This window comes from Rutilus rutilus, assembly GCF_951802725.1.
Source record: "Rutilus rutilus genome assembly, chromosome: 23".
Lineage (NCBI taxonomy): Eukaryota > Metazoa > Chordata > Actinopteri > Cypriniformes > Leuciscidae > Rutilus > Rutilus rutilus.
This window is the reverse complement of record NC_140233.1, coordinates 6,223,077-6,246,446: the sequence shown is the minus strand read 5'-3', so window position 1 is coordinate 6,246,446 and position 23,370 is coordinate 6,223,077. Positions and strand designations below refer to the sequence as shown.

The window sequence follows — 23,370 nt, the reverse complement described above, 5'->3', positions numbered from 1 at the left end:
TTTGTAGTTTCGCCGGCGATCGCAGGTGAGCGAGGAAGTTCCCACCGTCATTTCCAGACTTTTAGCAGGTGTCATGACTAAAAAGTCAGTCGTATGAATATTAGTTTCACTTGTAAGTTTAATCATGAGAAAGTGGTTTAATGTGAAATAAATCGGAAGAGACTCCTGTTGTCATGGCTCTGTCGGAGTTGTATACAAAGGTATGAGGAACAAATCACTTTTCAGAAGTGTTTAGCAAGTTTATTAACATGATATTTTAGTCTAGCATGTGTGCATTTGAGAAGATAATGAACTTGTCAAATACTTTATTTTCGAAATTACTGACTCACACTTAAAAAGTTAGTTATAGTTGTGACATATGGTCATTAGTTGTGTTATTGTTGAAAGCGCACTGCAAGCACAATATAAAACAAGCCATACAAAATCTCTTCCAAAGCACAATCTTGTAAAATCGCAATGTAATGCGAGTTTTCTGTTGTAGTTTAACAGGGTGTGGATCCCCGACTCCGAACAAGTTTGGAAATCTGCGGAGATTCTGACAGATTTCAAGCCTGGAGACACTGAGCTGGAACTACAGCTGGAGGATGGGACGGTAAGACAAAACCTCTATTAAAGCTTTAAATCTGGAAACAAAGCAGCTGTTTGTAGAATTATTTTCATAATTTAATAAATGAGCATTTTCACACATAAAAGTTTGCACTTTAAAGGTTCTTAATGGGTTATTTGCAGCACCTTCAATGTTCAAGAACCTTCTTATCGGGATTTTTATTTAACTTTTTTGCCTCTGGTTTTTGAGTTTTCCATATGGTTTTATGGATTTTAGTTCACCCATTTACTCACCCTCAAGCCATCCTAGGTGTATATGACTTTCTTCTTTCAGCCAAACACAATCTGAGTTATATTAAATAATATCCTGGTTGTTCTTCCAAGCTTTATAATGGTACCTGAGGGTAAAAATTCTCATTGACGTTCATAATGAAAGTCATTATAAATTGAACCGTTTAATCACCCTTTTAGAAACTTTGACTTTAATAGTACCTGACCTGAGTTGTGAATCTCTCTCAGGAGTTGCTGTATCCTCTGGAAGGGGGTGAGAAGTTGCCACCCCTCCGTAATCCGGATATCCTGGTGGGAGAGAATGACCTCACGGCCCTCAGCTACCTTCACGAGCCGGCCGTGCTACACAACCTCAAAGTCCGATTTGTCGAGTCCAAAATCATCTATACATACTGTGGTAGGTTGCCTATAGAATGGCTTTCTTGATGTGAACCCCTTTTTTAATGTGAGAACATCACCATGATTTTTATCATCTCAGGAATTATCCTGGTGGCAGTCAATCCATATAAACAGCTTCCCATCTATGGAGATGCAGTCATCCATGCATACTCTGGTCAAAACATGGGCGACCTGGACCCTCATATGTTTGCTGTGGCTGAAGAGGCCTACAAACAAATGGCCAGGTGAAGCGCCATGTCTTAAACTATCCCTTTAAACCGTGGTTGATTCAGGAAGACTTTGTGTTTTGGATTGACACAAACATATGCTGGATAACCAACTGTGCAGGTTTTACAGGCTGAGCTCAAAATGAGATCTTTTATCTTCAAACTGCAGGAATAACAAGAATCAGTCCATCATTGTGAGCGGTGAGTCCGGGGCTGGAAAGACCGTATCAGCTCGGTACGCTATGAGATACTTTGCTGTGGTCAGCAAATCTGGTAGCAAAACTCGGGTGGAGGATAAAGTTTTGGCATCCAACCCGATCACTGAGGTAAAACTGTGTTTTTAACCAAACCAACACTTTTCTACCAGCAGGATCAGATCACAAAATAATCTGATGTGTTTGCAGGCCATTGGAAATGCAAAAACAACCAGAAATGACAACAGCAGTCGATTCGGGAAGTACACTGAGATCAGCTTCGACAAAAGATACCGGATCATCGGTGCCAACATGAGGACGTACCTTCTGGAAAAGTCAAGGGTTGTGTTTCAGGTTAAAGGAGCTTTTTCACTTTTTGTTGACTTTTTAGCAACAGATTAACTAAATGATAAAGGCGCAAAACTCATAATGTCTCATTTGTTCCCCCTGCAGTCAGAGAATGAGAGAAATTATCACATCTTCTACCAAATGTGTGCTTGTGCAAATCAACCGGAGTTCAAAGGCTTGAGACTCTGTGAGTGTTTCTGTACTTGTCATATGATTTTATTACTAAGCACAGAAATAGGAATAGCTACAAAAGATGAAATTATGTCGAGTCCAGGAAGCGACAAAGACTTTAATCATAACTGCACTACTTGTAATTGTACTATTTTTGCGGTTTGTATACTGTATACTTTACATACATTTTCTGAAAATATATATACTTATATAATATATATATACTTATATACTATACTTATATACTTATATAACTCTTGACTTTACATTGTAATTCAATATCTGATTTTACTGCCAAAAAGTAAGACCTTTTTTGAACAGATAGATAGATAGATAGATAGATAGATAGATAGATAGATAGATAGATAGATAGATAGATAGATAGATAGATAGATAGATAGATAGATAGATAATACTTAAAATACTTAAAAATGTACAAGAATGTATCATGATTGTAGACTGGTTAAATTGACATTAAAGGGATAGTTCACCTAAAAATGAAAATTCGGTCACAATTTATTTATCCTCAAGTTGTTCCAAAAATCATATGTCTAGAATGTATAATCTGTCATCAAACAGTTGATGGGCTCATTGACTTCCAAAAAAAAAAAAAAAAATGCTATGGAAGTCAATGGTTGGTCACAGAGGTTCTTCAAAATATCTTATTTTGTGTTCAACAGAAGAAAGAAATGTATACAGGTTTGGAACTTGAGGGTGAGTAAATGATGGCAGAATTTTCATTTTTGGGTGAACTATCCCTTTACTCTTTAAAATATATAGAGAACAGCTTTCAGTTCATATAAGCAAAATCAGATTAATAATGTAGAGTGGAAATTCTGTCTGTGATGCTGGCATGTTCTTCATCTGTTGATTAGTGGGTGCAGAGAAGTTTAATTACACTCGTTTGGGTGGTGAGACAGAGATCGAGGGTGTGGACGACCGTGCTGATATGGCAGAAACACTCAGAACCTTCAATCTACTGGGTAACAGACTGATATTTACAAAAACATCAAACATTTGATTCATTTTAGCAATTTATTAAGAACGTGGTTGTCAAATCCTGGTCTTCCTCTGGCTGCCTTGTTTCTCTTCAGGTCTTAAGGACAGTTTTCAGGCTGATGTGTTTAAGGTGCTCGCTGCCATTCTGCATTTAGGAAACGTAGTCATCAAGGCGAACAGCCCTGAAAAATCATCCATCGGTGTAAGATATTTTTTTCTGTGTGGTTTTAGACTATTTTTTCAATTGGTAATTGCCATTTTGTAATACTTTCTGCTTTCTCTCCAGTCCAGAGACCCTCACTTGGCCATATTCTGTGACCTGATGAGCGTCAACATGGACAATGTGAGCCGCTGGCTGTGTCACAGACGGATAGTCTTGTCAGCGGAGACGGTGGTGAAACCGCAGCCCAAGGAACGTGCCGTCAACGCCCGCGATGCCCTGGCCAAACACATCTACGCCCATCTTTTCGACTGGGTCATCCACAAGATCAACCAGGCGCTAATGGTCCCTGGGAAACAACATTCATTTATTGGGGTGTTGGATATTTATGGGTACGTTGAATTCACGATACCAGCTGCTCTTTCTCTCATCTCTCTGTCAGCGAGTGACACAAACCCGCCTTCTTTCACTCACTCGTTTTATTTGCTACGGATGAATATTGTTGGTGTTACAGGGCCTGAATTTCAGCGTGGGATTGCGCGTACTGCATATCATTTTACTCCTTGAATTTTACTCATGATTTTGTGTTCACACCCAAAGTGAGGCGCATAACGCCACCTCTCAGCACTAAATTGAGTTCTTTTTTGCTGTTTATTGCACTTAAACAGTCAAATACACACAAAATAATGTCAAAATGCCGGTCTTGGCGAGTGTTTACGTAAACACAGTCAGTTAATGTATGTTTTAAGCGAACGTAACATTTGAGAACGCAAGTGTAAACAGTATAATGGATCTGTGCGTCAGTTGTTAAAGTGACAGCAGCCTAATATACCTGCTGCATTTATGAGATAATATTAAATCTCTTTATGGCAGTTTTCCCCCATGGTATCTATGTCAAAAATGCTGAGTGGCTAACTACTGGCTACAGTGACTGGTGAGCAAAAAATGTCAAGTCCTGTAGAATTTCTATGATTTTACAAAAGAGGAACAGAAGTATGGAGATATTCCGACGTTGGTCAGAAAAGAGAAAGATGTTAAATTCATGATATGATGTCACTCACATAGCAGTAGCTCTGTAATTTAAATTTGGCATGAAACATTGTGACGGATATCTGAGTAAAACGGTTTCTTGAACAAGGAAATATTGTTGGGCGGGGCTTGATTTTGTTCATGGGGAATTGATTGGATGGTTGTGGTTTGCTATTGGTGGATCTCATGTGAGTGACATGTTGCCCCGCCCTCATGACAGTAAACGCATCATCATAGAAGAGATGTCGCTGCAAGAGGGAGGGGAAGTTATTTTGATTAAAGATTATGAGGCAAAAAAATAATGATATGCACAGATAAATCATTTATAATGAATACTGCAATATTCCACAAATCAAGAATAGTCCATTTTGATTTCATGGTGACTTTAATGTCTAGGCAATATAACACAAAGTACAGTGTTATAAATGCACATAAAATAAAAAATAAAATAAATAATAATAAAATACTTTGTTAATAACTGTGGAAATCTGTGTCATCACAGTCTGAAAACTAAGGGTCCATTAGTGTAGCTTTTTTCTAATGTTGTTCTGTCTTTCGGCCTCTAGATTTGAGACCTTTGAAGTTAACAGTTTCGAGCAGTTCTGCATCAACTACGCCAACGAGAAGCTGCAACAGCAGTTCAACCTGGTGCGTACCTTTTTATTTTCTATTGCAAGAAATCAATTTGATTTGAAGTGGAACTATTGATAAAAACACATCTCTGATCATCTGTCCCATCAGCACGTGTTTAAACTGGAGCAGGAGGAGTACATGAAAGAGGGCATTCCGTGGACGCTGATCGATTTCTACGACAATCAGCCCGTTATTGATCTCATCGAGTCTAAGATGGGCATCCTGGACCTTTTGGATGAGGAGTGTCTGGTGAGAATAACACGGATGTGAACGTTTTACTGTCCTAACCAGTGTAAATCGCAGCATCCTACAAGAAAGTGGCCATTTATAATTCTTATGACTTGCTGTGGAGCTCCGCCCACACTGAAATCTCATTGGTTGCAATCAGCTGAATATTAAGCATCTGATATGTTCTGATTGGCTGTTATTTTTTACAGTATCAAGGACAGAAAAATGACCTGGTTAGGACACAAATTGTCATATACGTATGATTTCATAATGAAATTCCAATTCCAAACTTGATTGGATCCAAAGTTTCCACTTGTTCTCTATTTAATGTCATTGATTTCTTGGAGAAGCATGTAAAATATATATATACTTTTTTTTTTTTTTTCTCTAACTGAATGATCTCCTACAGTTCCCACAGGGCACTGATAAAAACTGGCTGCAAAAGCTGTACAATTTTCTAGGTTCAAAGCCACTGTTTGAGAAACCTCGAATGTCTAATGACTCTTTTATGATCCAGCATTTTGCTGATAAGGTGAGAGACTATTTCTTCTCTGTATTGTCTTAAAAAATACAGTGAAAATTATGCATAAAGAACTGAAACTGTTTTCCTTAGGTAGAATATCAGTGTAAAGGTTTTTTGGAGAAGAACAGAGACACGCTTTATGAAGAGCTAGTCGACATCCTGCGCACTAGTCAGGTATCAACCTAAGGTTTTCCTTTATGATCTTTGAATCTGTGTCTGTGAGTTTAATGTCATTATAATGTTGTTTATCTAATTTCTATGCTGTTAGTTTGCTCTTTTGGCAGACTTTTTTAAAGAGGAGGAACCAAATTCTGGCCACAAAATGATCAAAGTTAAACCTGCACAACCCAGAGTTAAAGCTTCAAACAAGCAGCTGAGAACCACTGTAGGAGACAAGGTACAAAATCACAGACAATACTATTCTAGTGGTAATAATAATGACTGATTGACCGATTCACTTGTTTTCAAAGATTTAAATCTATTGAAAAAGATATATATATATTGTTTTTACAAGTTACATTATTACACCAGTAGGTGGCGACAAGTGACTGTCTTTATGACTTTTATGTGAGTATAAAAGTCATAAAGACAGTCACTTGTCGCCACCTACTGGTGTAATAATGTAACTTGCTAAAGAGCCCTGTGCTCAGCCATGTTTGTTTACACTGAAATACAGCATGTGAAAGCAGCAAAGATCTTTCCCAAAAACCAGACTATCTGCTGTGTTTAGATCCAATCTATAAACTTTTATCCTATTGATTATTTGAATGCTTGTAACACACAAATATTGATATTGAGTGGTTTAAAAAGACTTTGTGAAGCTCTTTCATGCATATGACAACAGCTCATTCTGGATCAGTGGTAGCACGAACACGGTGTGATCATAAACTCGATCAATTCATTGAGACAAAAAACAATGGCGTTCTCTACAGGATATGTATCATCTTTAACATCTTTATCTGCTGTCTGATCACAGTTTCGAAGTTCCTTGTCCCTGTTAATGGAGACGCTGAACGCTACTACACCTCATTATGTGCGCTGTATTAAACCCAATGAGGAGAAACTGCCATTTGAGTAAGTGACAAGCCGGAATTATTTTATTTGGGACTTTCTGTTGGTTGTATATACAGTAAATTAAACTGTGTGTGTGTGTGTGCGTTTGCTCAGGTACGACTCAAAGCGTGTGGTGCAGCAGCTGAGGGCCTGTGGTGTGCTGGAGACCATCCGCATCAGTGCCCAGAGTTACCCATCCAGGTGACCAGCATTAACTAAAGCTCAGGTCAAATCACACCTCGCCGACAGACTCTTCGTCGAGTTTTGTCGGATCAGATCGGTTACTCCTGTGAGAAGTGACGTGCTGTAATCTGGTGTTGGTCTGCGTCTGTCGGTTCAGTGTGAATTGGCAGAACTTATATGTGAAGTTCTCAGAAATCTTCTACCATCTCACAAGTTTTAGTTCAGCCTAAACTCTCAAAGCACCATCAAAACATCACTGTGTGGCCTTTTTAACTTCATATTGAACACTTCTGTGAAGACTCTGTGATCTTCATACTGTATGTGTATGTTATCACGTGACTGAATGCCACAAAACAGAAATATTTAGGATGGCATATCTATAGTGATATATATTTAGGACAGAATATCAGTGTTTTCATTTTCATAATTAAGTAAAATTATAAAAGTATAAAAATTTCATTGAAATAAAGTTAAAGTTAAAATAAAAATTAAATAAAATGTTTCCATGGCAGCTAACTGAAATTAAATAGTTTTAGGTTGAAGTACTAAAATGACTAAAACTCAAGCTGAAATAAAATATTATATATATATATATATATATAATTTGTATTACTTTTTTTATATTTATATCTAAATATACCGGTAAATATTAAAAACTAATAAAAATGACATGAGCACATAACAAAATGACTAAATTAAATCTAAATAGAAATATTACTAAAACTTGAACAAAAATGAAAATGAAAACAAAAATAAAAACTAGTTCAAAACAATAATAAATACTATAATATATATTTGCTTGTTTATTTTTTTTTTAATCCTATAATTTGAAAAACAGTTACTGTAATGTGAAAGAAATATTCATGTAGTATTTTAAAAAAAGAAACTGTTATGAATTGTGTTTAAAAACAATCACACAATCACAAGTCACAGTGTCATCATTAGAATCATTTTCCTTTAAAAAAAATATAATTGCTTGTTTGATTGTTTTTTTTCTAATGATATTTGTGTGAAATGTGACCTGGACATGTTTTTGTGAGAGTTATGCATATTTTAATAAAAAAAATTTTGAAGTGAAAAATCCAACCAAATCTCAAGACACACTAGAGTCGTCAAAAACACATCAGAAGATCCAACCAAGCAAGGTTAAAACGCCACAGAGCAGCATCTTGCTACAGATTAGCAATGTTTGTCTGGTCTCTCTCTTTTCTGTAAAGTCTCATCCTCTCTGTCTATCCTTACAGGTGGACGTATATCGAGTTTTACAGCCGCTACAGTATCTTGATGAGCCAGTCAGAGCTGAAGCTGGGAGAGAAGAAGCAGACGTGCAAGACGGTTCTGCAGAAACTCATTCCTGTAAGAGAACCGCACTGTGGTACGTCTGAGGGCTCGTGATCTTCAACCATGTTCTGAAAAGTGTCATCTTTGGTGCATTACAGGATTCCAACCAGTACAAGTTTGGTCGGACGAAGATCTTCTTCCGGGCGGGACAGGTGGCGTACCTGGAGAAGCTGCGTTTGGATCATCTGCGTACGGCTTGCGTGACCATTCAGAAGCACGTGAGGGGCTGGAGGCAGAGGCGCAGGTTCCTGCACATGAGGCAAGCTGCCATCACTATACAACAGTACGTGCGTGGAAAGAAACAGATCAGGTGAGTGTTTCCAGAGCACTAGCGATCCAAAACTGTGTTTTACATTAATTTAAAATAACTGGTTTCTATCTGAATATATTTTCAAATGTAATTAATTCCTGTGATGCAAAGCTGAATTTACTCCAGTCTTCAGTGTCACATGATCCTTCAGAAATCATTCTTAATATGCTGATTTGCTGCTCAAGTAGCATTTCAGATTATTATCAATGTTGAAAACAGTTGTGCTGCTTCATATTTTTGTGGAAAATATATTTTTTTTAGGATTCTTTGATGAATATACATTTTTTGGAACTCTTCAAAATTCTTTGATGAATTTTGTTCAAAAGAACAGCATTTATTTGAAATAGAAATCTTTTGAAACATTATAAATGTCTTTACTGTCACTTTTGATCAATTTAATGCATCCTTAATGAATAAAAGTATTCATTTATAGGTATTAACAACATCTTACTGACCCTAAACATTTGAAGGGTTATGTAAACTGATTTTTTTTTACACGCCCCCTATTGCTGATTGGCTCACTCTCTCCTCCCCATCATGAGTGGACACGCCCCCTACTGCTGATTGGCCTACTCTCTCCTCCCCCATCATGAGTGGACACGCTCCCTACTGCTAATTGGCTCACTCTCCTCCCTCATAATGAGTGGACACGCCTTCTATTGCTGATTGACTCACTCTCCTCCCTCATAATGAGTGGACACGCCCCCTATTGCTGATTAGCCTACTCTCTCCTCCCCCATCATGAGTGGACACGCCCCCTATTGCTGATTAGCCTACTCTCTCCTCCCCCATCATGAGTGGACATGCCCCCTACTGCTGATTGGCTCATTCTCCTCCCTCATAATGAGTGGGCACGCCCCCTACTGCTAATTGGCTCTCTATTGCTCCTCTCCCATCAAGAGTGGACACGCCCATCATGAGTGGCCTACTCTCTCCTCCCCCATCATGAGTGGACCCCTACTGCTAATTGGCTCACTCTCCTCCCTCATAATGATTGGACACGCCCCCTACTGCTGATTGGCTCACTCTCCTCCCTCATAATGAGTGGACACGCCCCCTACTGCTGATTAGCCTACTCTCTCCTCCCCCATTATGAGTGGACACGCCCCCTACTGCTGATTGGCTCATTCTCCTCCCTCATAATGAGTGGACACGCCCCCTACTGCTAATTGGCTCTCTATCTCTCCTCCCCCATCAAGAGTGGACACGCCCCCTACTGCTGATTGGCTACAAGTGTGTTGTGATGCTCAGACCAAATCACTTTCAACAGCATTTCTCAGAAATCGCATCCTGCACCTTTAAACTGTTATTCACTTGTTCACACTTGTTTTCAAAATGCGCTTATAGACGTGTCAAGCTGATGTGTGATATAGCTGATGTGACGCAACTGACATTGATCTGCTATATTGTTTAATTGTCTATACATAGACAACTAAAAAATAGCACAGAACTTTCCGTTATATGCTACTTTTTCTATCTCAGACGCACGGTGACAGCTCTGGCGCTGAAGCAGGGCTGGGCCGCCGTGGTGATTCAGAGACACTGTCGTGGGTATCTGGTGCGGAAGATTTACCAGCTCGTCCTGAGGGCTGCAGTCATCATACAGGCCTACACCAGAGGATGGATGGCCCGCAAACGCTACAGAAAGGCAAAGCAACCAGTCTCCTCGTTTGTCATTTTGTTGAAGTGTTTTTGACCATGCAGGTCACACGTTTGATCATGTCTCCTTATTAAAGATGGTGGCGGAGCACAAGGCTCTGGTTCTGCAGAAGTACGCTCGAGCTTGGCTGGTGCGCCGGCGATTTCAAACAATGCGACGGCTGGTCATCAACGTGCAGCTTTCCTACAGAGTCCAGCAGCTGCGCAAGAAAGTGGAAGAGCAGGTACGATCAGACAACCTAGAAAACGTTATTGATCAAGGATGCTTGTTCATATCTCAGACTTCAGTTAAGTATGAACTTTGTCTCAGATGTGTCTCAGAAACGGCTCAGTAGTTAGCGTACAGTAAGTATATAGAGCTATGAAATAAATGCGGAGAGCAGCTCAGATCTCTTGTTTAGAAGTGTTCATATTGAGATCTCCCACTTTGGTATCTTGGCAAATCTGAGCAATCTGATCTGATCACTGGGCTCTTTTTTCTGGAGACTTAAACCAAAGTTTCTATTTGATCTCTAATCTTATTGCTATTTGTGTCACAGTCTCAGCAGTTATCCTCATCTTTACTCTTCCCAGCCTAAAACGTAACAATTTGGGAGAAATAATTGAGATATTAAAAATATTTTTTTGTTCATAATGGAATGTTTAAAGCATGTGACTTGCTTCAAAGTAACTTCAAGTAAAGCTTGACGCTGCCAGTGTCACAGGTTTGATTTACAGGGAAAGTGCATACTAATATATGATCAAATTAAATATAAATATTAGGTCAATTAAAACTTAAAAAACTTGATAAATGTTTAGAAATTTAGAAATGTTCCCTAGGCAACTAACTGAAATAAATAAATAATTTGAAGTTGAAGTATTAAATTTACTAAAATGAAAATGACTAATACTATTTAATTCTATTTAATAAATTAAATAGAATTTAAATAGAAGAAATAGGAATATTTAAAAAACTATCATGAAAATGACAAAATGACATAAAATTACTAAAACCTAAACTAAAATTAAACAGAAACTGAAAATATAAAAAGAAAAAGAAAGTTCAAAATATTAATAATATTTATATTTTATAAATTAGATAAATTATATTAAATTAAATATAAAATTTGCTAAATTGATGAATATTTATAGTTAAGTTAATAAATATAATATAATATATATAAGTTAAGTTAATAAATTAAATTATGTATTAAATTGATAAAATAATGAAATCAAATAAAGCTAAATAGAAATATTGAAAAAAAGACTATAATGAAAATGACATATGCACATAACAAAATTACCAAAGCTTAATTTAGTAAGGCATTTTGTATTAAATTTACTAAAATTAAAATGATATACTGAAATAAATTAAAGCTAAATAGAAATATAAAAAAACTAATGAAAAGGACAAAAGTACATAACAGAATTACTAAAACTAAAATTAAAAATTAAAATATAAACATAAAAACCAAAATAAGTACTAACACTGCTGATCATGTACAAATTAAAATAAAGTGTCCGGACTCTTTAAATATGTCATTTTCTGCAGTGTCTTTGAAATGCAAGTCCTTTCTCTCTCTCTTCCTCTAGAATAAAGAGAACCGTGGCCTCATGGAGAGACTCGCCAGTTTGTCTAATGCACGAGCTCACGGACTAGAAAAGATTCAGGCCCTGGAGGTGGAGTTTGGAAAGCTAACCAATGAGATGGCAGCTTTAGAGGAGAGGGCCAGAACAAACTCAGAAGAGACCAATCAGGTAATAGACACACTGATTTGTACAATATCTTTGTAGCGTTGAATATAATTATGAGGGTGTTCACTTTGTTCTCTTCTCTAAGGCAATCGTTCTGCTTCAGAATGACAAAGAGAAACTGGTTCAGGTGAATAAAGCTTTGGAGCAGAAACTGAAAGACACGACACTGCAGATGCAAGGTGAAGAGTGAGCTGTTTTTAAAACCGTGATAATGAAGAGTATGTGAGTGTAACTAACGAAACATTTGTTTTCCAGATCAATTTGAGGATGTAAAGAGAAAGCTGATGGAAGATCTGGAAAGAGAGGAGAGGTTTAGAAAGTAAGAGCGCTTTTTTAATGATCATTTACTCGCTCTCGTCTCACATTTGATTCATTTCCTCAGCGAAACTCAAAGTTGCTCATACACAAGCTCAAAAAAACACCATAGAAATGGTCAAAAAGTGGGCGTCTGAAGCTACATGATAACTTTGTGAGGAACAGACCCAACTTTGAGTTGTTGGCTTTCAATCAGACCTTTGTCTAAACGCGTTTGTCCAAATCCATCCTCTGATCTGTCAGGGTGGCGGAGCACAACAGTGAACTCCAGAAGGAAGACTCGGATAAAGAGATCGTGGCACTGAAAGAGGAAAGCCGTAGACTGAGAGAGGAGCGAATCAGGCTCCAGACGCAAGTGGAGGACGACTTGAAGGTCAACGCAGAACTACAAGAACAACTGATGCAGCTCACCAAACACGTCAAGGTGAATCACAACTCCAGCTCTTCCTTTCTCTGTTTTATTACAGTGCTTCCCAAGGCATTTACAGCAAACCGAAGCCTAATATTGACTATTGAGGATGAAACCTGCAAAAATAAAGTGAATAATCAAATGTGTGTGGAAATAAACAAATAATTGATTAAATGCCCAGCAATGCTAAAATAATACAATATAAATTAAATGGTTGGAGAAATGTTAATGTAAATGTTGCGAAAAATGTTAAAGGAAATGCAAAATTGAAAGCTTTAACTATGTATTTTAATTGTTTTTTAATTCCAGTAATTATCTTCGATTTTTAATCTCTAATGTTTTTTTTAGTTCTTCATAGTTTTTTATTATTATTTATTTAATTGTATATCTCCTTATATTTTTGGATATTGAATATTATTGAATATTTTATTATGTACAAATATTACACAGTATACAATATTTACATTTAATTATTTATATATTTGCATATTTATTTGTATCTTTACTTATTTATCGCTTTTCCAGATTTTGTCCTCTATAGTCTGAAACCTGAACTTCTCTAAAGCGTTCTTCTTTTCCTGATTTTGAAGCACTAGTTTTCCTTTCTGCAAAGGCAAATCTAGTGTTAACCAAGGATGATAACTATAAAGTTTTTTTCCAGCTGATAAATTATTAAAAAAAACATTGACAGCCCATCAGAATCCACCTGACTTTAAATAGATAATATAGTTATAGTTATCTTTATAGTTAGTATTCTTGGTGTAAACAGGCCTTTATACAGTGGTTAATAATATGGACCTGAATTTATAGGGGTTTTCTCTGTCAGTCACACACACAATGACTCTGCTTTTTGTGACATTTGAAGGTCATACCAGATTTACGGAAAGAAATCAACAGCCTGCAGATCCAACGAGCTGAAGCTGATAAAACCAAGAGAGCTCAAAGTCTTCAAGCCAGAGGTATAAAACATTATATAAAACAATGAACAATACATGTAAAACTATAAAACGCCAAGCTGTCTTTATCCATTGTTATGCCCTCAGCTAAGATGAGTTTAATCATGAGGCAGCTGCTCGGTAACACCGCAGAGGAGGATCTCATCCAGAGGTGCGTCAGAGTATTGGGATCGTCAGCGCTGATTGTTATCTGGATAAGCTTGATTCAGATTGTCTCTTTTACTCCAGGCTGAATAAAGAAGCCTCAGATAATGATGATGGAGCTGATCTTCTCACTGCTTTTGACGGCGTGGAGAAAGCTGCAAAGTATGACCTCTAAAGGTTTTCAGTTTAATCCACAAGTGTTTGTTTTCTCATCAAATTTTTTATAAATTTTTTTTGCTTAAAGAAAAGTAAACATGTTTTTACAACTATTTCATTTATTTATATATATATATATATATATATATATATTATACATCAGATTAGCAAATTGACTGTCCTTCTTTCTCAGGGTGATGGAAACTCAGCTTCGGGAGCAGAAAGAGGCTTATGAGAGTCAACTGGAAGCTCTGGTCTTCAAAAACGAACATTTAAACAGAGAGAACGAGCAGCATAAAGCCCTCTTTCAGGAGAAAAGTAGCGTCAACCAAAGCATCGGGCAGGAAGTGGCCCGCCTTGCTGCTGAGAACATGGTAGAGTGTATTTATGTAGCTTCTCTGTTTGTTTAGAGTCATAGTTTAACCCTTAAAAATAACTATTATTCTTAAATGTTTAATAACTTTAATAACCACTAATCTTATCTGTATGTTTTAAAAAGTCTTGTATAGAGGAGATTCTCAGCTTTTCTGTGGGATTGCGTTTGTCTCAGTTGGACATTCAGAGGCTCTGTAGTGAACGTGATTGCGTCATCAAGTTTTGATCAGCATTGATTCGTCAAAGAAACCCATGCGGTTTGTTCCTCTGAGCCAAACAGGAACGATTGTTGATGCTTAGTCCCACCCCACTCCCCAGATTGGTTGAAACTATCATCTACTCAACCAATAAACATAGTCACCTGGTGATGATGGTGAGTTCCTGTGTGCAGGTGATACCAGAACTGAAGCAGCAGGTGTCGGAACTGAACCGCCACAAACACGAGCTTGAGACCCAGTTACAAGATCAGAGCGCTGAGATGAGCGGTGAGCCAACCACATGTTAAATAGACTAGGTTTTAAGCATGCGAAAAAATATTTTGGGACAGATCTGGACAGCAGGATATGATGTCACACGATTTTTTTAAGTGCCCCTATTATGCTTTTTCGGATATTACATTTCATGTAGTGACTGTTTGTAAATGTAAAAGGTCTGCAAAGTTTCAATGATCAGAGTGCAGATGAATGGAGTTATTGTGTCCTAAAAGAAATAACCGATTCTGAACTGCCTGAAACGAGTCGTCAGTGATTCCATTCTTAATTCCTGCACAAACCTGAGTAGACCAATCACAACAGACTGAGCCATCTGACCAATCAGAGTAGACCAGTCACAACAGACTGTGCCATCTGACCAATCAGAGCAGAGTAGACCAATCACAACAGACTGAGCCATCTGACCAATCAGAGTAGACCAGTCACAACAGACTGTGCCATCTGACCAATCAGAGCAGAGTAGACCAATCACAACAGACTGAGCCATCTGACCAATCAGAGTAGACCAGTCACAACAGACTGTGCCATCTGACCAATCAGAGCAGAGTAGACCAATCACAACAGACTGTGCCATCTGACCAATCAGAGCAGAGTAGACCAATCACAACAGACTGTGCCATTAGACCAATCACAACAGACTGTGCCATCTGACCAATCATAGCAGAGTAGACCAATCACAACAGACTGGGCCATCTGACCAATCAGAGCAGAGTAGACCAATCACAACAGACTGGGCCATCTGACCAATCAGAGCAGAGTAGACCAATCACAACAGACTGTGCCATCTGACCAATCAGAGCAGAGTAGACCAATCACAAGAGACTGAGCCATCTGACCAATCAGAGCCAAGTAGACCAATCACAACAGACTGAGCCATCTGACCAATCAGAGCCAAGTAGACCAATCACAACAGACTGAGCCATCTGACCAATCAGAGTAGAGTAGACCAATCACAACAGACTGAGCCATCTGACCAATCAGAGCGGAGTAGACCAATCACAACAGACTGTGCCATCTGACCAATCAGAGCAGAGTAGACCAATCACAACAGACTGTGCCATCTGACCAATCAGAGCAGAGTAGACCAATCACAACAGACTGTGCCATCTGACCAATCAGAGCAGAGTAGACCAATCACAAGAGACTGAGCCATCTGACCAATCAGAGCCAAGTAGACCAATCACAACAGACTGAGCCATCTGACCAATCAGAGTAGAGTAGACCAATCACAACAGACTGAGCCATCTGACCAATCTGAGCAGAGTAGACCAATCACAACAGACTGTGCCATTTGACCAATCAGAGCCGAGTAGACCAATCACAACAGACTGTGCTATCTGTTTATTCAGTTGTGGTAAGCCTGTTGGCACTTCTTTACAACTTAAATTTTCTGTTGCAGCAAAAATAAAGGAATTATCAAAAGAGATTCAGCACACTGTTGAAGAGGAGCAGTCACAGCGCAGGTGAGGCGTTTATTACCCTCAAACTATATTTACACTACAGACTGTGGCACAGGGCTGAAGGAGCAGGTGTTGTGCTTCTGTTCGTAGGCACCTGGAGGAGAAGCTTACAGAGAGCGAGAGAAGAAGAGAAGAGATGGAGGGACAGATGGCTGACCTCCAGGAGGAGAACCAGCAGCTACAGAAAGCTCAGCTCTCAGAGAGCGAAGCCAAGAACAAACTCAGACAGGAGACGTCACGCCTCACAGCTGAGAATATGGTGTGTGTGAAAGGTCACGCTCATGATTGCATTTGTGCTTACTGTACATGCATTAATTTAGCTTTTTTTTCAAAGCATACATGCATAATAAATAAAAGCACCCCCTCATAGCAAAAACAGTTCAATAATACAATATATACTGATTATATTTGATCAATGCATGAATGTGTGGATTTATTTATTTATTTATTTATTTATGCATATATTTAAAATTTAGACTGTTAGTGCCACAAAAATCTGTCTTCCTGAAGGACATTTAGGTATTTGGTGAACCAAAAAGTCGATCTCTTAATCTTAATCTAATGTGTTCAGATGATTTTCTTCTTGTTTCAGGACTTCGAGGAGCAGTCAGACATGAAGGACAGATTGATAAAACGACTTCAAGACCAAATCAAAGCTCTTCAAACACATGCGACGGGTAAAACTCTCTTCATTTCCCTGATTTCTCGTTTAGTCAATCCGGTCTCATCCTCTGCATGTTTCACATTCTCATCAGCCAATCAGAAAGCAGTACCGGCCGTGCCCAAAGAGTACTTGGGCATGTTGGAGTACAAGAAGGAGGATGAAAGCAGGCTAATCCGGACGCTCATACTCGGTAAATCTATATTGTGAAGCCTGTGTAAATTCAAATCATAACTCATAACTGAATCAGTGGTTTGTAATCTGCAGATCTGAAACCTCGCGGTGTGGGTGTGCAGATGATCCCTGGTCTGGCTGCACATCTCCTCTTCATGTGTGTGAGACACTCAGATTACCTCAACGATGGAAACAAGCTCAAGTCCCTCATGCACGGCATCATTACAGCCATAAAAGAGGTCATCACGGTAAGGGGCTTTTTTTATTTTTTATTTTAGGGTGAAGAATGAATTACTTCTAACACACGCTGCATTATGTCTTAGGGATACTCCACTTTTTTTGGAAATAGGCTCATTTTACAACTCCCCCAGAGTTAAACAATTGAGTTTTACCGTTTTCGATTCCATTCAGCCGATCTCCGGGTCTGGCGGTACCACTTTTAGCATAGCTTAGCATAGATCATTGAATCAGACAGGACCATTAGCATCTCTCTCAAAAAAATGACCAAAGAGTTTCGATATTTTTCCTATTTAAAACTTGACTCTTCTGTAGTTACATCGTTTACTAAGACCGACGGAAAAGGAAAAGTTGCGATTTTCTAGGCTGATATGGCTAGGAACTACTCTCATTCCTGCGTAATAATCAAGAAACTTTGCTGTCGTACCATGAGTCCAGCAGGAGTGATGATATGACGCAGCGCCTGAAAATAGTCCCCAGCTCAGTTACTTCCAACATGACCGGGACTACGTTTGTCTAACCTATTAGACCTATTTTCAGGCGCTGATCATATCATTACGTCTTAGTACACGATGTAACTACAGAAGAGTCAAGTTTTAAATAGGAAAAATATCGAAACTCTTTGGTCATTTTTTTGAGAGAGATGCTAATGGTCTTGTCCGATTCAATGATCTATGCTAAGCTATGCTAAAAGTGGTACCGCCAGACCCGGAGATCGGCTGAATGGATTCGAAAACGGTAAAACTCAACTGTTTAACTCTGCATGTATTCTGCCTCTTTCAATCACACTCTTCAAAATCCTCTGACATGTCGCTTGAGTTTCCTTAATGATGATGATTATGATGTTGACTATGATTTCAGGGCCACCAGGAGAATTTTGAAGTTCTGTCCTTCTGGCTCTCCAACACATATCACTTCCTCAACTGTCTCAAACAGTACAGCGGGGACGAGGTAAAGCCGTTTTCTGTGTCTTTCTCCGTCACTATTAAAGACCCAATAAAATGTACATTCAATAGATAGTTTTAACTCTTCAATAGAGTATTGAGATATTTAATGTCTGTTTTACTGCATTTATTGTATTGTATTATGTCTGTAGTTTCTGAATTTTACTTCCATTTCTTGTTTTGTAGCACTTTGGGTGTAAGAAAAGCACTTTATAAATACAATCAGAGCTTGACATTAACACCCACCAACCCTCCGAATGTGTGTGTATTTCAGCAGTGGTGTGTATCGCAGTCACTCCTACTAGAAACTTTGACGGATTGAATTGTATATGTAATATATACGTTTTTTAATTGTAGTCTTTTAAAAATGCAACTGAAATAGTAAAGTAGGTGCAATGTAGTTTTGTCAAAAATATCGATTTTTCGATACATATCGATACTGAAATATCTGAAATGTTTCAAATACTCATTTCCCACAGAATAGATGCAGGATACGAGCTGCTCTCTCTCTCTCTAAATGCTGGTCTTGGCGAGTATTCATGTAAACAGTCAGTTACTGTATGTACGTATGTATACTGTATGTTTTAAGTGAACGTAAACAGAGAAAGAAAACGCATGTGTAACAGTATAATGGATCTGTGCGTCAGGTCTTAAAGTGACAGCAGCCTAATAAACCTGCTGCCAAATAATACGAGAATATAAAAAAGATCTAAATTGCAGTTTTTCCTGATGGTATCAATGTCAAAATTGTGGCCAGTGAAAATGCTGAGTGGCTAGTAACTTTGGAAAACCACTAGCCACAGTGGTTGGTAAGCAAAAAAGTTCATGTCAAGCCCTGAATACAGTGTATTATTATTAATACATCAACACATCATTTCAAAGGGTCTAAGATATCTTATTTATATAATGCCTGAAACCAACCAATGAGATTCCTTGATTTCCCTCCATCAACAGGAGTTCATCAAGCACAACACGCCTCGTCAGAACAAGAACTGCCTGAAGAACTTCGACCTGTCAGAGCACCGGCAGATTCTCAGCGACCTCGCCATCAACATCTACCATCAGTTCATCAGCGTGATGGAGGACGCGCTCTTTCCCATGATCAGTATGGAAATGAAGTCGATACATTAGCGTTTACATAATGCAGATTTCTTTGGTCCGTCTTGTAAAACAATCCCCTCTCTCTGTTCAGTCCCCGGGATGCTGGAGCACGAAAGCCTCCAGGGAATCTCCAGCATGAAGCCCACCGGTGTCCGCAAGCGCTCGAATAGCGTGTACGAGGACGGCGGGGACCTCAGCGGGGCCGAGGCGTTCAGCGTGAGCTCGATCCTGCAGCAGCTCGGCTCGTTCCACACCAGCATGGCTCAGCAGGGCATGGAGACGCAGCTGCAGGGTCAGGTCATAAGACAGCTCTTCTACCTCATCGGATCCACCTTGGTGAACAGCATTCTGCTCCGCAAGGACCTGTGCTCCTGCCGTAAGGGCATGCAGATCAGGTGTGTGTGTGTGTATGCGCTACTTTTATTCAGCGAGGATGCATTAAATTGATCAAAGAGACACTAAAGACAATGTTCTAAATAAAAAATAAATAAATGCTGCTATTCATCAAAGAATCCTGAAAAAATGTATCATGGTTTCCACAAACATGAAGCAGCACAACTGTTTTTTAACATTGATAATCATCAGAAATGTTTCTTGAGCGTCAAATCATCATATTAGAATGATTTCTGAAGGACTGAAGTAATGATGCTGACAATCAGGGTTATTATAGTTAACTAAAACAATAAAAAACATAAAATGTTCAAAAAATTATAAAATAAAAGAATAATAAAAAAATTAAATAAATGTTAACTGAAATTAAATATTTCTTTTTTATATATTTTAAATTAAATTAAATAATAACATTTATTTTCAAGGTAAAATTTCTCATTTTAATGTAGTTTAACTTGATGTAAAGCTAAAATAAAATAAAAGTTTATAATAAAAAAACCTTAAACATGTCAAAAACACAACAGAATTACTAAAACTTTAACTAAAATGAAAATGGAATGTATACATAAAATATTCAAATATAAAACAGTTATTTTAAATTGCAATAATATTTCACAATATTACTGTTTTCACTGTATTTTTGATCAAATTAATAAAGCCTTGGTGTTTTATTTCAAAAACTTAAAAAAAAAAAATCTCACCAACCCCAAATATTTGAACACTAGTAAATACTGTATTGTGCATATAATAAACTGCACATGACTTCAGTATGTTGCATGATATTATTATATTTTAATTCGTTTCCAATATGTTGCATATTTATATTTTTATAGAGTTTGCATTAAAATGTCTTAACTTGGCAGAACGACTCACTGTACTCATATTAAAATCTAAATATGCAAGAGACTAAGACAACAGACTAAGAAACAGATTTCAGTGGATGTCATGTCCTGTATGACTTTATTCATCGCACAGGAAATGAAGTTGAGATCTACTGCACTAATAGTACGGGTTGGATTGGATGGTAGTTTGCCTTTCTGAACGTCCTCAGAAATAGAGTTTAATGGAGCATCTTTCTTTTGCAGGTGTAACATCAGTTACCTGGAGGAGTGGCTGCGAGAGAAGGGTCTGCAGGGCAGCTGTGCCATGGAAACGCTGGGGCCGCTGTCTCAGGTCGCCTGGCTTCTTCAGGTCAACAAGACCACCGATGAAGACGCAGCCGAGATCAAGCAGAGATGCTCCGAGCTCTCGTCCGTGCAGGTGCCGCTTTACAGATGCCGTTTGGCCACTGATTCATTTTAGAGGAACTTGTGCCAACATGCCCGTAGAATGTAAATTCTTTGTCTTCGTTTATAAAAACCTTCAGAATCTGGTTGTGTTGTGGTTTTGTAGATTGTGAAGATCCTAAACTCCTACACACCCATTGATGATTTCGAAAAGCGAGTGGCTCCGTCCTTTGTCCGCAAAGTGCAGGTAAGATATTTTATTTTTTTTATTTTTTTTTGAGCCGTTTCAAAGTTTGGGATCGGTATACATTTTTAAAGGATTAAAAATAGAGTAAAAATTGTGCAATAATATTTCAGTTTTAAATAACTGTTTTCTATTTGAATATATGTTAAAATGTAATTTATTTATGTGATGCAAAGCTGAATTTACTCCAGTCTTCAGTGTCACATGATCCTTCAGAAATCACTCTAATATGCTGATTCGCTGCCCAAGAAACATTTCTAATTGTTATCAATGTTGTGATGCTTCATATTTTTGTGGAAACTATGATACATGCTCTCTTTGATGAATAGAAAGCAGCATTTATTTAAAATATAAATCATTATAAGTCTTTATTGTCACTTTTGATCAATTTAATGCATCTTTGCTGAATAAAAGTATTAATTTCTTTGAACAGTAGTATAAAGGTAAATGAGCACAAATCAATAGAGCACAACAGTTGGGTTCAGGAAGTAAAAATACAAGGAAATTGATTTTGAACAATAACTTATTAACCTTTAGAAACAGCTTTTCTGTGAGCTATGAGGTTGTTAATGTTTATTTCAGCCTATTTTTAAAATGATCATATTTAAAGGTGCTGTATGTAACTTTTTCACTCTACTAAAGCATAAACATACCATAACATGTTTGCATATATTGAGGAAACATGCTAAGTTCACATACTCGTTTCTCTGAAAAACACTTCTACAGCCAGTTATTTTACTTTGAAATGTGTGTTTCCAGGCTGGAATGTTTGTTTTTGTTTTGGTCTGTGATTGTTCCTGTTGCGTGTGCTCAAACTGGCAACCCGCGTGAGCGCCGTCCAGTCTGAGGAGCACGTGGCGGGAGAAACGACGATCTGTGATATTTTGAATTGGACTGCAGTACCTATTTCGACCACTAGTTTCGACCACCTTTAACAGCAGAATTACTAGTGGAAAAACTAGACAAGCATCGCCTAGACTTCTGATTGGCCTTTGTTTTTGTCTCCATGGCAACAGGCATTGCTGCAGGAGCGCGGGAGCTCGTCTCAGCTCATGATGGATTCACAGTACCGTTTCCAGGTCACCTTTCCCTTTTGCTCCTCGCCACAAGCACTGGAACTCCTACAGGTGCCCAGCAGCCTCCGTCTGGGCTTCGCCACTCGTATTTGACCTTTAACCTCTGACCTTAGTGATATCAGAACCAGGGGCCAGTTGCATACAATGTTCAGACATCTACATTTTCTTCTGTAAGACTAGTCATAACTTTAATTAAATAGTCAATTACATAAAAATGTAGATTGGTATAATTTGAACCTGAAAAGTAAGACTAATTACCCTTTGTCGAACTGCTAGTTGGTCAGACTAGTTCTTAAGACAGCATTACTTATGATCAGGATGTGTCTATGCTGACCTGAATGCATTATGAAATAACTGTTAACATTTGTATATTTTTTTAGATTTATTTATAAATATTTTAATCACATGTTCTTTAAATAGTATATTTTAGAATAGCTTTTTACAAGATCAACCATCAACAAACACTGTAACATAGATTTTAATAACCCAAACCGACCTCAAATGTTCAGCTCCATTTTGTAAATCCTAAATAATTACTGTCACAAATTGCTCTTCCGTTGAATTTTTTATACACCAGAAATAAATCAATAAACACAACTGCCAAATGAGTCCTTCTTTCTTCTCTCTTCGCCATCCTCCATAGCTCTCACAATGTGCAGTGGAAATGCAATATTTATGATGGTTAACTCTCTGAGGACTAGAGAAGGAAACCCCAAGAACTTATCTAGCAATTAGTAAACCTTACAGGGTGCATTTCACTCATATATATATATATATATATATATATATATATATATATATATATATATATATATATATGCGTGTGTGCACGTGTCCGTGTATGTGTATATATACATATACATACACGCACGCACACACACACACACACACACATATATATTTATATATATATCACACATATATAAACAAACTTTTTATGTTAGATGCATTTAATCGATTTGATAGCACTAATATATGTATATATATATACATTACAAAACATT

General features: G+C 37.9%; 1 protein-coding gene across 1 annotated transcript; it reads left to right on the top strand.

Moving 5' to 3' along the window:
* Window positions 1-173: 173 nt before the first annotated feature.
* On the top strand, window positions 174-22,938 carry myo5c (myosin VC; the record flags this gene model as incomplete). Its single annotated transcript, XM_084396764.1, has 41 exons — window positions 174-200; window positions 482-592; window positions 1,066-1,234; window positions 1,316-1,460; window positions 1,612-1,768; window positions 1,847-1,990; window positions 2,090-2,171; window positions 3,031-3,138; window positions 3,250-3,356; window positions 3,441-3,706; window positions 4,910-4,991; window positions 5,085-5,225; window positions 5,614-5,736; window positions 5,818-5,901; window positions 5,996-6,124; window positions 6,704-6,801; window positions 6,895-6,981; window positions 8,208-8,319; window positions 8,403-8,614; window positions 10,097-10,262; window positions 10,351-10,497; window positions 11,846-12,010; window positions 12,093-12,186; window positions 12,263-12,326; window positions 12,566-12,746; window positions 13,597-13,690; window positions 13,775-13,838; window positions 13,916-13,993; window positions 14,181-14,361; window positions 14,754-14,847; window positions 16,253-16,316; window positions 16,404-16,572; window positions 16,906-16,990; window positions 17,069-17,167; window positions 17,242-17,396; window positions 18,247-18,336; window positions 19,284-19,434; window positions 19,522-19,825; window positions 20,906-21,080; window positions 21,213-21,293; window positions 22,307-22,938. 41 exons carry the CDS (start codon window positions 174-176, stop codon window positions 22,457-22,459), a joined length of 5,238 nt encoding a protein of 1,745 aa, XP_084252890.1. The 3' UTR covers window positions 22,460-22,938.
* Between the last annotated feature and the right edge of the window lie 432 nt (window positions 22,939-23,370).